Raw genomic sequence first — 15,501 nt, forward strand, 5'->3', positions numbered from 1 at the left:
ACACTGTTCTCAGAAAGATTAAACCACAGTACTGGAGGGGATGATCCAGCCAATTACAATGCAAATGCAGTCCTAGTCATGGAAAACATCTTCACAAGAGAGCTGGTCCACTAGATACAAGATGGGTCATGGAGGTTAAACCATTCAGCCTATATACTGTATGTTTTGTGAAGTCGGACAAATCTCATGATCAAGTCCTTGGGGTCACTTACAGGTTTTACCATAAGTGACTGGGGTGACTATTGGCATGCAGTTAATGGATGAGGAGCTGCGTCCATCTCTGCAAGAAGCACGTTCTTGGCTTTCACAAATGTTGTTCTAGTTACAAATTGGTCATGTTTTAAATCAACACAATCTTTACACTCAGCTTAGAAGTGAGGAGCGTCCAGTTTGGTAACCTCGGGATTGCATCTCTCCTTTTGGCAAATGATGCAGTTCTGTAGACCTCATTACACTGTGACCTCTGGGTCTAATTGAGATTCAACACTTCCAGGTCTGAGGCCGCGGTGCTCTGCCGGAAAATGGTGGGTTGCCCCCTCAGGTTGGGCATCAGTTGCTGTCCCAAGTGACAGACTTCAAGTATCTCTTCCATATGAGGAAAAGATGGAAAATCAGCTTAACAGATTTTTTTTTTTTTTTTTTTTTTGTGATATTGATTGAGAATTTGCAGGTAAGCCATATCTGTCTGTCTATGTCAATCGCACAGAAAACAGATTTTTGTCCTAGACAAAGCTTATCTGGTGTCAACACTAAACATATCCCCAAAAACCTAATGATTATTTGCATAAATTGGTTTCCATTACTAAGGAAGGAAATGCCACAGAAATAAGACTTAAGTATACAGTATAACAAATATTATATGTGAAAACATCCCTACACTCTGTACACGAACATGCGAGTGATATGTGAAACAGAAACTGCTACTATTCCAACTTTCAGTCAATGCCGATGACAAAAATGAGACCAGTGCTCAGTGTAATAAAGTTAATGGCAACAATCTCATATTTCACTTGAGCTCAGCCTCCATCTGTCTGAACACTACGGGTGAGATTTATTGTCTCCAGAGTTAAGACAAATGGACACTCACCTCAGGCCGCACACGCACGTACAGCTCACTGAGCCGTGGGACCTAGTACTTTATCAGAGCTGCCCACTGAGGCCAGTGAGCAGGAAAACTGAGCAAAGACCTGCACGCAGGTCAGTGTCAGCCAGTTTGATATATCACTCATACTTTCTCTGTTCACCAGTAAGAGCCCCCCCAGACAAAATAAATGTTTGACATGCAAGGTGTTGCTACATTGTGTCTGATATAGCCTTGTATGTTTGCAGTTTTCACTGTGGAGCCTGTGTAATACAGCTCACGATGTGTTGCATGGCAGAACAGTGTTTGTCAGCATTGCTGCATCATGTATTACCACTAGGTGGTAGCAAAACATCATAGTTTGTGATTACACATGTACAGGGCTGTGGACAGATACATAGGCCTGCATAACATAACACACAAAAATGAAACTTTATAGCTGCTGGCAAAAATTATTCTATAGACTTATCATTTGAAATTTAGTTTTGACAATTTGACTCTTAAAAAGTTGTATTCTTGTCATACATTTATATCAATGGTGACATCAACTGTATGTGGGCTGCTGTGCATCTGTGACAAAAAAAAAACTTCATTGCGACTGCAATTTGATAGCTGCTGTCAACGGTACATTTTCAGGATTACCTTCTGACATGTCACTGAAAGCATCATGCTTTGTTTGTTGTCTTGGTGTAGGTGGATCCGTGACAGATGAATGTATGTTCAGAAGTTCGCCAGAAGATGGAGCCACTCACATAACAAATGCTTCTCTTAACTTTTAAGCGGCCGCGTCCATAATTATCTACCGTGCCATGGCAGAACAAATAGAACAAAAGCAATTTAACACATTGCATTAATTAAGCCACAGTGATGATAGTAATTGAGTTGGCATTTGAGGAACTAAGAAATTAATTGTTAAATGGATGCATATAATTTCAAAGGAAATGTGCACATGTATTTAACTGTTAACATTAAATACACCTGCACGTCCTGGTCTGTGTGGGTTGGTTCCACACAGAACAGTCTGACAGTCAAATATACAGCTGCAGGAACATCCGTGGTTATATACATTATGAAAGTTAACAAACACTAACATGTCCATTTCCTGCACCTGGTCTGTGTTCACATTATTGCACACGTCAGTGACAGTAGCTTATAATTATGGGCACGTTTTGTGTTCGCATTTCATCACCTAGAAGTTATTTTTCTGAATCAACAGAAATGAGTTGTATTTAAAGGCTTTTAGAATATTTAAAGAAGATAAATGAAATAAAATAAATATAACAGTTCACAACTGTGTTGCATCCTAAAGGTTGCTTGCGCAGTTGGCTGTTTAGAGTTTATTTCCTACATGAAAACCTCGATTTGCTGTTTTCTGTCACTTCACAGAAACAGATACGGCCATATTCAGGATTTGATAGCCAATTCGGGGAGATCGTCACTCCGAGTCTTATTCCAGGGATGTAATAGTGGCCATATGGGATGCGTCTCTGACTGTCTGCCCAAGTTGTCCTATCAAAATCTACCGGCCATCTGGCGTCGAGGGGCTGTCGCTGAGCTGACGAGCGTGTGCAGGTGATTTCTCAGCTCTAGTTCAGAACCACAGGTCGCATTAGTGCTGCAGTTTCGTGTAGGCTTTTTAATGGTGCAGAATATCGTGGTGACCAGATTCTCCAGAATGTGTGGGTATAACAGCAGAAACAGACTGCTGAACGGGAAATATGAATTCCCTTGTATGCATTGATATGTGTTCCAGTGTGTGTGTGTGTGTGTGTGTGTGTGTGTGTGTGTGTGTGTGTGTGTGTGTGTGTGTGTGTGTGTGTGTGTGTGTGTGTGTGTGTGTGTGTGTGCGCAAAGCCAGTGCCAACATTAAAGCCCACAATCCCACTGTCGTTCATAAACGAATGTTACAAAATCTAATTGAATGTGCTTGGACATAAACCAGGTCCCCAGTGTCCCATATTTCATCAAAACAGTTATAGTGCCAAATCTTTTTGTGCCATTATGCACAACAATTACGAGCTGGTAGGTTGTATAAATGTACGACTTTCTTTCTCTAACTGATGACACCAGTAGGTCGAGTTTATAATTTGGTGTGTGGGTGTTTTAACCGATTCTAATTCCCTCGTTTGATTTGGATACTTGGGAATCTTATTGTCCAGAATGTGGGAAGTTATCTAAAGCTTCAGGAAGGAGCATGAAAAACCAACAGAGTGAGACCTAAACAGCATCAACAAGCAACATGATTTTAAGTTGACAAAACAATGTCTCCACGTCCTTTAGTGAAATGGAAACATGAGAGTCGATAACTGGGTAAACCTCTGCTGAGCTCCAGGACAGATACTAATGCATCGTGTCGGGAGATTGTCTTGTCAGCTGCTGTTTCCAGGGTCAAGAATCAGCTTGCAGTCTCGCCCTAAATACAGTTGTTGAAAAATATGTATGTCAGGAAATGTTCTCCCGTTACAGTAAAATAATGCTCCTCCTCTAGATGCTGATGTTGTTGTTGTTGTTCAGATACGAGTTGCTCAAAAAGCCGCTTTTTGTTGCTGGGTGTCTTTGTATGTGTGCGTAAATCAGCATTTCTGCATGTGCGATTTTCCTACTATATTATTAGTTTGTTTCACTGATAGAATAGGAGGGAGGTTAGTTAGTTAGTTAGTTAGTTAGTTAGTTAGTTAGTTAGTTAGTTAGTTAGTTAGTTAGTTAGTTAGTTAGTTAGTTAGGTCAATTGTAGTGGGACTTGTTTCTCCTCGTTGATGGGCGCTGTCCATGGTGCTGGAGATGTTGGCGCACTACTGAAGTCTTTACAGAGTCTCATTTTGAGGTCAAGTAACAAAACTAATTTGGCACTCTAGGTTCACTTATTTATTTATTTATTTATTTGTCTTTTATCCAAAAAAATATATATTGCCACTGGATCTCATTCGGGGATGGCGCGCAGCCACCACTCCAAAGGACCACTCACATTTGAGCCTGAAACCCGCACAACTGATCCGCTGGATTTTCTCGGTATCACCTCATCTTGATGTCAGATTAAAGCTCGATGTATTCTTTGCCGCCGTACCCCGCCTCGTACTTTCTGGCAGCCTGTCGTCCTCGCCTTTCTGCTAAACGAGCTTAGGTTAGAAATACCCTCAGCCTCCTTCTTAGAGCGTCCAGTCCAGCCGTGGCGAGGAGGCGGCCGCTTTAAAATCAGCTGGCTCCGACGTCAGCGCCGCTTTAGACGCGTGTGGGTTTGACGTCCAATAGCCTGGTCGGGGCTTTAGTCAGCCCCCTTTCTCACAGGAGATCCCTCTGGTGAAGACGAGCGTAGACAGGGGTTATAGCCACGGCTGCAAACAGCATCACCAGATACAGATAGGACCGAGATTTCCTCCTCACACACCCGCAGTTAATCATCCCAGCTAGAACCGCCGTGTAGCCACCATGTCTGTAGCGGGACTGAAGAAGCAATTCCACAAAGCCACTCAGGTAAGAGGAGGCGACGTCCTGGTCTCACCGGGTCTCACTATATCTTCATGCTAAGATATCACGTTGTTTGAGGGGAGTAGAGTGGTTTTTGGTGGAGATCCACCTTGATTCTTATTGCTTTTAAATGAACTCCTCCTGCTGCGCTCATACGCACCCTGGTAGTGTGACCACTAAGTCAGATGCACATTGCTGTCCTGGTGCTGAAATGCACTGCATCGTAAAGACTGGCGTGATGCAGCATTGCACCAATAGAATAATTTATTACTCCTGTGTCACTCTGCAGCCTCCGTTTCACTGTTCCACGGTTATTTGGTGCATGACGGCAAAGTGCGAGATAACTGGCCTTACTCAATGTCACGATTTAGTTTGGCCGTCTGGGAAGCAGATGGCACAACATTATGACAGCGATGTCGGGGACGTCGGTTCCTCCCAGTACCCTTCAGATGACATTCCGCGCAGAGCAGCAGCTCATGGCAGCCGCTCTCATTTGCAAAGCGCAAGTCCTAAATGAAGCACGGTTTAAAGTCGGTGTTTCTGTCAAGCAGCCACAGTGGGAACTCCAACGTGCACCGTGTTATGCAATCATTAAGTGCGCCTTGGCGGAAATCCGCTCCTACCAGCAGCGGCACGCCATGACCCCGGCGCCCTCTAAACGCGCTCATCGCCCATTGCAGGATACAAGTGATGAATTCATGCTGAATCATCTGTTATTGTCAGATGTGAGCACAGTGCATATGAAAATATTCAATTGAAGGCTACTCTAGGCTCTGGCTGCATCCCACCCATTTTAGTGTCTTAGATAGGCCTGTTTTTTTCCCCCCAGAGCTCAGACTGGAAGTTTAACCATCATTAACTGTGGAGCCAACCAGGGGGGTGACCATAGATGACTAGTGCTCTTAAATGAGATCTTGATGGTCAAGGGCATGGACAGATCAGTCCCTGCAGCTCACCACTTATTCCAAGGCTTTGACTGACTTTTATTTCCGTTGTTAGCTGAGAGCTCTCTGGATTTGTTGGCTTGTCTTAGGGAGGTTGTTTGTTTCTAGGGGTGAGTCACAGGGACACTGACAATCAGCCTCAGGCCTCACACAGCAGGACACCCCGAGCCTGGTCGACTCACACACACACATGATCTTGTGTCCCTGCTTGTTCTCCAGTTCGCCCAGTCTCTAGTTAGCCTTTACACCATTCCTCATCTTTATGGGCAATTTTCACTGAGATAGGAGGGAGTGATGACTTTATTGTGACAGTAATAATGGCATGTCTGTTGAAGGTCACCGTCTGTAGATATTGAACTCTCTTAATTTCATGTTAGACCTGCGAGGTCACAATAACCAACTGGGATCCAACATGGTGATACAATAGAGATTACTATTGCATTTTAGTTGTTGTATTATTAGTTGTATTATGCTGCTATTTATCATTTACATTTACTCATTTGGCCGATCCATTTATCCAAATCATTTACACTGCATGTTCTTGAATGGCAGATTGAAAAGAAAATATAAAATATATAGAGTTGTTCTGCTGTTAGGCACTTCTCGCTTTGAATCAGGAGCTTGTTTGATCAGACTGGAAGTAGACAGCAGTCCACACAGGGCATTAGATGGCTGCACAGATTGTGTTAATTCTGTGTGATGAGTCTGTTGCCAATCATTAGCAGGGCTCTGTCTCTCCCTGTCGATGTTCCTCTACTGCCTCAAATGTGTCTGTGTGTGTGAGGTGGGGGTACATATCAGCATTTATATCTGTAAATATGCATACAGTTATGTGGCTCTCAGTGTGTGAGCGCAAAGGGGTGCAGTTAAGTGTGAAAAAATGCAGTGAATGCATCACAATCTTTACACAGCACAGTCTTCATTACTCAGTTTAATTCCCAATGTGATTCAGTCAGCTCTACAGCTCTAGGCTCAGAGCTAGCTGTCTCTGTGGTCTCCTGCTGTCTGTTCCTCAACACCCCCCTGCCCCCCCCATCCTCTAAACACACACACCACATTTTCTTCCCCAGACTTCCCCAGACTCCCAGTGGCAGAAGGCTCCTCTCAAGCCCTCTGTTCCTGTGCCACAGCCCTGTAATCCAGGTCCAGACTCACATAGGCAGTGACCCAGCAATCTGGCTACTTGCACGCACACACACACACACACACAAACACACACACACACAGACACATTGCCAAACTATACTTTGGCAAGACCCCCCTACCCAACACACGAGGAGGAGGTCAGGAGATTAAGGGTTGAGACTAGGGATTTAAAAGAATCGGATAGTGATTTAACAGAATGGATATCTGCATTCACAGCACTTATTTGTGGCATTTCTCATTGCCATGACTTCGTGCAGTTAGGAAGAGCTAACATGCATAAAATTACAACTGCAATAATAAATCAACCAATCAATTAGCAGATTGACAGAAAATTAATCTGCAATTATTTTGAGAATTGATTTAAGACAAAAATAAAAAGCCAAGAACGTTCTGGTTGCAGCTTCTGCAGTGTGAGAATTGTATCTGTTTCTGTCTTAAACTGAATATCTTTCAGCTTTGGACTGTAGCTTGGACAAAACAAGATATGATGATGATGATGATGATGTTAGCAAGGACTCTGAGAAAAAGTGATGAGCATTTCTCACTATTTCCTGACATTTTACAGATAAGTTGATTAAGCAACAAAATGGTCTGCAGATTCATCAGTAATGAAAATAATGGTTAGTTGCAGCCAGATAAAACCCTCTCTATCAAAGTAGACGTAATTTTATATAGCAAGTCAGTATACAGTATATATATGTAGTATAATTATTACAATTATCACAAACATTTGAAGAGCAATTAATGCTCTTTGATTTGTAACATTACCCAGATATTAAAGAAACAGCTATCTTAGTATAGTCATTCTGGCAAAGTCTCTGATGGTTGATAAATTTATATTGTTTCATGAGATATGTTATCCACCCCTAAGGACAGCAGAGGACAAGGCTTCTTAGTCTTAATGTCTATAATGATGGAAAAAAATAAATAAATAAATGGAGCCACAATAGCATCAAACTGGTTTATATGCAGATTGGAACAGATTGCAAATCCTAAAACACTGCATTGACCTTATAGCCCATTGCGTTACTAATTGCTAATTAGCAGTGCGGCTTTGTCTGAAGTTAAGTGTTCATCAGCTGCTTTGTGAGAGACAGAAAATCTTCATTCTTGTGCATTGAGGCTTGCAGCATTTCTTCATTTTAGACTTTATGGACTCTGCTGAGAGAAACAGCTCATAAAAGACAGAATGCCATGGAGTGACAGGGATTCTCACACACACACACATGCACACAACCTCAGTTTCACCTTCTTACATACATCACTGAGTAATTCATTTCACACAATCACACTTTTCTCTGACAGAAGACATCTCTCTCTCTCTCTCTCTCTCTCTCTCTCTCTCTCTCTCTCTCTCTCTCTCTCTCTCTCTCTCTCTCTCTCTCTCTCTCTCTCTCTCTCTCTCTCTCTTTCGCTCTCTCGCTCTCTCACACACTCAAGGACACTGGGGCTCAGAGTGGTGCATTAATAACGGGGGCCATTTTAAAAAGAATGGATGCACAGGGCATGAAGGGTAAAACCCAGTAGGTCCACCAGAAATTGCTTTTTTATTAAATTTCATTCGCTTATTAACCAAGAAACCCGTTACTCACTCACTGTGGAAATTAGAAATGGTCTGTATTTTATCCAAGAAATATAACATCATCCTGCTGTAAAAACCACACCTTGTATTTCTCCTCTTGTTTTGTTTTAAGCTAAGAATCTTTCCTCTGTATTTTTAAAGGGGATGATTGCTTACTTATTACCTCACAAGTCAGCTTCACCTCAGAGTCAAATGAGTCATGCTTTGAGCGGATGCTTCTCTCATGACGCCTCTGCTCCCATAGAGAGAGTCGTGTGTGACGTGGTCCGCAGCTGATCGTGCATGTGTGTGTGTGCATGCATCTGAACATGCTAATGTGATGAGGTTTTTTTTTTATTTGGGGCTGTAAGGTCCGCTCAACTAATGGCTCAGAAAAAGTGCAGTAGCACTCACTTCTCATGATATTTCTATCAAACCCAAGTTTAAATACTAGTTTTTATATTTATCTTAAGGCTGCAGAGAGCATGTTTTATCTCAATGGAGTGAGCGCGCGCTGCCAGCAGGAAGACAAAAATGTGTTCATTAAATAGAAGCTGCAGTAAGTGTGAGAACGTTTGCCAGAATGAGGGAGAGAGGCAACAAAAGAGAGAGTCTTTGGGGCTTTTAGTCTTGTAGCTTTTCCAGATAAAATGGTTGTTTCGCTCTTGTCAAAGTCAGAAAGAGGCTGACAAGTTCCCTCACAAATTTGGCTGGTACTGCAGTCGTGCTATGTGCAACTGTGCTGGTTTTAAAGACACTTCAGTTTGTTTTTTAATGACAGGTTTGAGACTTTATGAGCTAACTGCATCTTTAAACACTGGTAAAATTATAACTGTGGAAGATCTTTTTGTCCATGTGATTTGTATGAATTGAACTTTTATCTAAAGTCCTATTTTACATCACAACTGTACTTTGAATACTGCATACAGCCCATTGCTCTTAAGCAGATACAAATTAGTCCTATTTCCATAAGACTTCACAAGAGTTTCATAAGTTATGGTGTTATTTTGAGACATACCGCACAGTGAACAGGTAGCAATGTCACCCATTATTTTTTGGAAATTAGCTGTTGAGCTGTTTTAACATGTTACTGAGAAAAGCCAGAAAACACAGCCAAGACACCTTTGAGGAACAGCTGTACAAGCAGCATGAAGTGTCATGTCTGTTGTGGCCTGCACAGAGACAAAACTATCTGTCAAGATATTGCAGCTACCGTATGTATGCGTGATCGCTGGAATCCACATCTGTCTGGGCAGTACTGTGCGTTGTAGAATCAAGAAGCAGTGATAAAATTTGGGCAGGGTATAATTCTTACAGTGGATAATAGAATAGTAATCCTTTATTTTGCAGTCAGCCTTGGATCAGTGAACAGGTAGCAATGTCACCCATTATTTTTTGGAAATTAGCTGTTGAGCTGTTTTAACATGTTACTGAGAAAAGCCAGAAAACACAGCCAAGACACCTTTGAGGAACAGCTGTACAAGCAGCATGAAGTGTCATGTCTGTTGTGGCCTGCACAGAGACAAAACTATCTGTCAAGATATTGCAGCTACCGTATGTATGCGTGATCGCTGGAATCCACATCTGTCTGGGCAGTACTGTGCGTTGTAGAATCAAGAAGCAGTGATAAAATTTGGGCAGGGTATAATTCTTACAGTGGATAATAGAATAGTAATCCTTTATTTTGCAGTCAGCCTTGGATCAGCAAGAGGTTTCCCAGTGTGTGTGCTGAATACTAATGTCAGTACTAGACAGCTTACCCTTCTTGTATTGTGTGTAGCATTTCAATTTGTCAACTGGAAACAATCTCATTTCATTTTGTGGCTTAAAGGCAAGTAATTGAGTATTGGGGATTTTTTTTTCTTGGACCATTTAAATGTAATTCTTTATGTATGCATGTGCACATACAGCCATGTCCAGCAATTCTTTCCCTGGAAAAGGGAATGAAGTGTGCGAGCGTGCATGTGAGCATGCATCGATGTAGATCCGTGCGTGCCCATGGACAGCAGTGGGGTCTCTGGATGTGGCTGACGCCTGCAGGGCTTTAGGGCAGCAGATTGTGAGAGGGTGACTCATCCAGCCTGGATCCTCACTAGGCCTACTGCAGTGCTGCGTAAAAACAGATCCAGCTGGGAGATAACAGATGGGGCAGGAGGGAGAAAAAGAGTGGAGCAAGGAAAGAGAGATAAGAGCAGACAAGAAAGGGGAAAGAGAGGGAGATGGAAAGCACCCTTGAGCAGGTAGGGAGTGGCAGAGAGATAGAGGGAGAATTCAGCCAAGAGATACTGAAGACGTGAGCAGGAGAAGGGACTAAGCCGGGTCAAACAGTTGATCTGCAAGGATTTAATTTCATCACAAGCTTTAAGAGAAATTTCTACCAAGAAACTGAACCTTAAATTTGTCAGTTGATATATGTACAATTCCAGTCTGTCTTTATTTTACTTAATAATTCTGGGTATGGCTACTACTTTTCTTTATCAATTAATCTGCCCATTATTTTTCAATTAATCATCTATAAAATGTTATCAGAAAAACATGAAAATGCACATCAAAAATTTGCTCAAGGGGAATCTACAGATTTCTTGTTTTGTCTAGCGAACAGTGCAAAACCCGAAAATGTGTACAATAAAGTGTTTGGGATTTTGCTTGGAAAATGACTGATATTAAATTGTATAATTTTTTACAGATGTATTTTTTATTTTATTTTATTATTGCTCCTCTAATTCAAGAGCACCACCTTTTGCAATAGAGTATTACTGGGTGATGTCTGTGTGCCTCAGTTATCTTGGTCAAGTAGTTGTGCTTGTAGTAGACAGTAACTACCCTACTACCAGACAAAATACAACATTAAATATTAAAAATATTAAACATACATAAATATTGGACGATTCATTAGACTCGAGTTATGTTCAATGATAACATTTTAAAATTTCTTCTTTTCTCCAATATCCATGCATGACAATCATGATGTAGTATTGATAAGGAAAAGGGTATGCGTATGGGTACTCTTGGTTAATGTGGGGGAACTAAAACAAGATCAGGGTTATGGAAAGATCCTGGTTACCGTTAACAAAAAGGCAAACATGAATTGTAGATCTGTGACAGGACACAGACTCCACCCTCCTGCGTGAGAGTCAATTGTGCTACATACCCAATCACAACTCTGACCTCTACATCCTTATTATCCCCCCTCACTACATATGTGGCACACTTCTTCCTGTATTGGCACTGAAACGTGGCATTAGATGAAATCGTGACATGTAGAATCATCCAATATAGTTCCTAGGGATAGCGGGCTGAGTATCAGCTGCAGACCTCATGCTGCATCTCTGCCATGTGCCCATGAGTCAGAGGACAAAGACACAGTGTTGAAGTAGCCTCATAAGAATTGAATGTTCTTGTCCCAGGCAACCCAGTGCATCCAGCTTTTGCCAAGTTTTGATCAGCAATGCAGCAAAAGGCGATGCTGCACTGGATTAAGTCCAGAGGAACAGAACCTGCAGCAATGTACCTCGCATTTTAACTGGATTTATTTCCTTCCCCCACAGTGCCTCTATTATTCTTCTTTTTTGCTTTTCAACTGCCTTTCAGCTTAAAAAAGAGTTTTTACTTTTCACAGAAGAGCCCTTTATCAGAAATGTCTCCATCAGGAGACCTTTTCCCTGGCTGCTCTGCTGTCCTTTGTTTGGTCTTGCTGAACAGACATAAATTTCCCTCAGACCTTTGACAAGTGCAAACAGCAAAACTTTCTCAGATATTTGTTTCTGGCTGCTGAAGGCTGATCACTTCCTGAAGTTTTCAAAAAGGGAAATCTTTCACTGGTTCACTTGTTTTTGTATTTATTAAGCCAGCAGTGACAGTTTTTTGACTAGTGTGAGTGTAAAATGTCACCTCCATCACATTTCCCATTCATTACCCTGACAGTGCATTAATCCTCATGTAATACTACAATGAGTTTTTGTCTGTAGACTCTTGAGCATGTGAAAAACACGACTCGGCATTTTCAGAGGTGCTGCCACACATTGCAATGGAAATGTGCAGCCAGAAACAAGACAGTGACAAGCATGACGTGCTGTATCTTGCAATAAATCCCATAGATTTAGTGAAATTATTGAATAGGAGGGAAGGACTTTGAATAAACAGTCAGTGCTATCACTTTTGACAGGAGTGCACATGCAGTTGCCAGAGGGTTGAAAACTGGACTGTGGAGTTCTCAGTGTTGTGACGTCAGCTTTGTTCTGGAGGTTAATGACGGACGGACACTGCCTGTACCAGTCCTATTCTTAGCTTGTCCTGTGGTTAGATGCTGTCGGCACATTTTGAATAAGAGCTCTGGAGAGGTAAACTCATTAAATGTCCTCATCCAGAAAAAATTCTGAATGAATTATTTTTAGCTAGTTTCATATCTGTCATAGAAGAAGGATGTGCTGAGGGATGAAAACGTTGGTGCGTGGTGTTCTGCAGATTTATTCAATCTTGTTTTGACAGTGACGGTCACTTGAGGTTTTTGGTTTGTCTTCAGAAAGTGAGCTGTTGTTCTTTGCGGTCCCTGGTTTCTCTCTCCTCTTTTCCCCTCCCTTCTTTCTCATCCTTCCTCTCTCAGCATCAGTATTCAGGCCATGGTTGATGTTTTATTCAGGACTGGTATATTATATATTCTGAGCATCAACCACTGCAGGAGAGATGGGCGATGGCTTGGGGCTTGAAAAGGGAAATTCTCTGAACCTGTTATTAAGCTTTAGGAAAAGGTTTTCCTTCTCAAACGTAATTAATGGAGAAAAACAAGGGTTGGTCCATTTGTTTTCATTTTCCCTTTAAAATATGCCCTTAAAGATATTGACCATTAGTATGACTGGCATGAAGTTCAGCAATATTGCACATAATATATTAGGTTTTTCTTTTGTATTATGATTCCACAGTTTATGTGTTGCCATTCTGGCAGAGAGGAAATCAATTTACTTTTATACATGGAAGTAACTGGAAACATTGATAAGACTAAATTAACCCCCCCCCCCCCCCCCCCCCCCCACACACACACACACACACACACACACACACACACACACACACACACACACACACACACACACAGAGAGAGAGAAAGAGAGAGAGACCTCTACTTCAGGGACATTCAGGTCACTTCATTATTACCCAAATCTATAACACAGAAGCCTGCAGTACAACGTCCTCAAAACCCATTCACCATGTTGGTTATTGGCTTTTGTTATAGCTGCCGACGTTGTGTGAATATAATGAAGGGTAATGCAACATCATTTGCAGATAGGGATGTGTTTACTGCCCCAGAGACCTTGTACAAGGTATTGTTTATCATGTGTGGTGCATTAACACAGGATTAAAGGTCAATGATCAAACTGAGGTCATGAACCAAGTCACACAAGACAATCATGTTTCCCGTCAAGATTTGAGACCGAGAAATATTTTTGCATTAATGTAGTTTTATAGCTGTAAGACATCATACTAAACAAGACAAGAAGAAAAGAGCTGAGCTGTACTGCTCATTGTGAAAACAATCAAAGCGTTGGCTGACAAAAGTTGAAGCCCAGTATTTATTTTTGGTAGCAATAATGATGTGATATCTGGCCAGAGGGTGGTGTCATAATAAAGGCAGTATTGTGTAGTTTATTTGTGTGGTGGTGGTGGTGTAAACAGAAAGGTTATCATCATTAGTTATGGCTCAATGGACGTCAGTCAGTTCTTCCACCACTTTGGTCCACACTGAAATATTATTAGATGGATTTCAATGAAATTTCGGCAGATACTCAAAGCCCCCAGAGGATAAATACTACTGACTTTTGTGATCCCCTGACTTTTACTCTTGTGCCAGTTTTGAGTGAAATGTCTCAACAACTATATGATGAATTGGCCTTAAATTTAGTACATGTATAATTTCCCTCTCAGGATCAATTGTAATCACTTTGGTGATCAATAGACCTCTCATCGAGCACCATCATCAGATCGAAATTCTAATTTATATCTGCAAAAATGTGACTTTCCCAAATTCCCAAACATACCACACTAAGATGTAGAGCAAAACCTAAACCTGCATAACTTAAGCTTGTTAGCATCTTCCTTGTCAGCATGTTTGTACGCCAACGTTAGCCTTTAGCTCAAAGCAGTGTTGTGTCTAAGTACAGCCTCGCAGAGCCACCAGCATGATTTCACACTGTTAAGTCTGAACATTTAGGCATGAACTATTATTATATGGGACTCATCATCAGTGTTTCAATCACAGGCTGATGGGAATGTAACGGTGAAGTTGTCTGGCCACAAATCAGTCTGGTAGACCAACAATGACATCCTTAATCAGTCACCACAAGTGTGGTTTAAGAAATAGTTGAGCAAAGTAGAATGACAGCATATCGTGTATATTGTAGTAAATTAATAATGTATATGCTGGAAATTAAAGGGAGAGGCCCTTTGGACCAGGAAAGTGAGGAACAGAAAGGAAGGAAGCAGGAGAAAAGATGATGGAGAGAGGGAATAAAGTATAGCAGAGAGCAGGAAGAGACGAGAGGAGGAAGTAATGGAGTAAAGGGGAGAGAAGAGGAGGATGTTGGAAAGAAAAGACGAGGGGAGGCTGAGCTTTCACGCAGCTGTAGCATCAGGCCCTCAGTCTAATACCTAATTTTGCTCATGAAGGGACAGTAATGAGGGATAGGAGGGAACAGGACGTTCTTTATTGTATTTACATGTCTGCTAAAGAGGGTGTCCAACAGTCTTGTGGGCGGACAGCATACATGTTCCCCCAGTAAGAAAAAAAAAAGCAAAAACATGTGATTTGATCTCAGTCATGAACACACAGTAAACTCGTTCAGCGTCCTCCCACCAACTGCAGAGCTGAGACTGAATGGCTTGTCAGGGATTATATTCCGATTAATCAGAGCACAGTGACTTTGCATTATATCGGAGCTGTGTGTGACTCAGAATCCATCACTGCAGCGGTAATCTGTGAAACGTGCTGCATGTGCTGGACCAGACCGCCAAATGTACCATGTGATGGGGTCAGAGATTTTATGACTCCTCCTCGCTGTTTTTATCAGAGGAGTATTTTTATTTGATTTAATCTGGGGATGTTAGTCCTGACATGCAGTTTTCACATTCCCACAACCTTTAATTCATTTAGACTGAAAAATACTCAAAAACGTGTGATGATGATCATTTGAGGGGACAGGCACTGTATATAAGCTCTGTTTGGTATAATTCACTAAATATACTTAACTTTTATTATGTATATTAATCAATTATTGCAAAACTCGTACTATTATGTGTTATTATTGCTCTGT

The 15,501-nt window shown here is 41.6% G+C and overlaps 1 protein-coding gene across 3 annotated transcripts in view; it reads left to right on the top strand.

Moving 5' to 3' along the window:
* The first annotated feature begins 4,289 nt into the window (after window positions 1-4,289).
* sh3gl2a (SH3 domain containing GRB2 like 2a, endophilin A1) overlaps window positions 4,290-15,501 on the top strand; it is a 35,432-nt gene continuing 24,220 nt past the window's right edge. Inside the window, exon 1 of one of the 3 annotated variants that reach the window (XM_071505035.1) lies at window positions 4,290-4,552. In XM_071505035.1, coding sequence (XP_071361136.1) covers window positions 4,508-4,552 — 45 coding nt within the window. In that variant the 5' untranslated portion in view covers window positions 4,290-4,507. The remainder of the gene's footprint in view (window positions 4,553-15,501) is intronic. The other 2 variants (XM_071505033.1, XM_071505034.1) reach the window with 2 other exon arrangements.

The sequence above is a fragment of the Trachinotus anak genome, unplaced genomic scaffold (genome assembly GCF_046630095.1).
Source record: "Trachinotus anak isolate AG129_WGS33_773 ecotype Australia unplaced genomic scaffold, CSIRO_AGI_Tana_v1 ptg000019l, whole genome shotgun sequence".
NCBI lineage: Eukaryota > Metazoa > Chordata > Actinopteri > Carangiformes > Carangidae > Trachinotus > Trachinotus anak.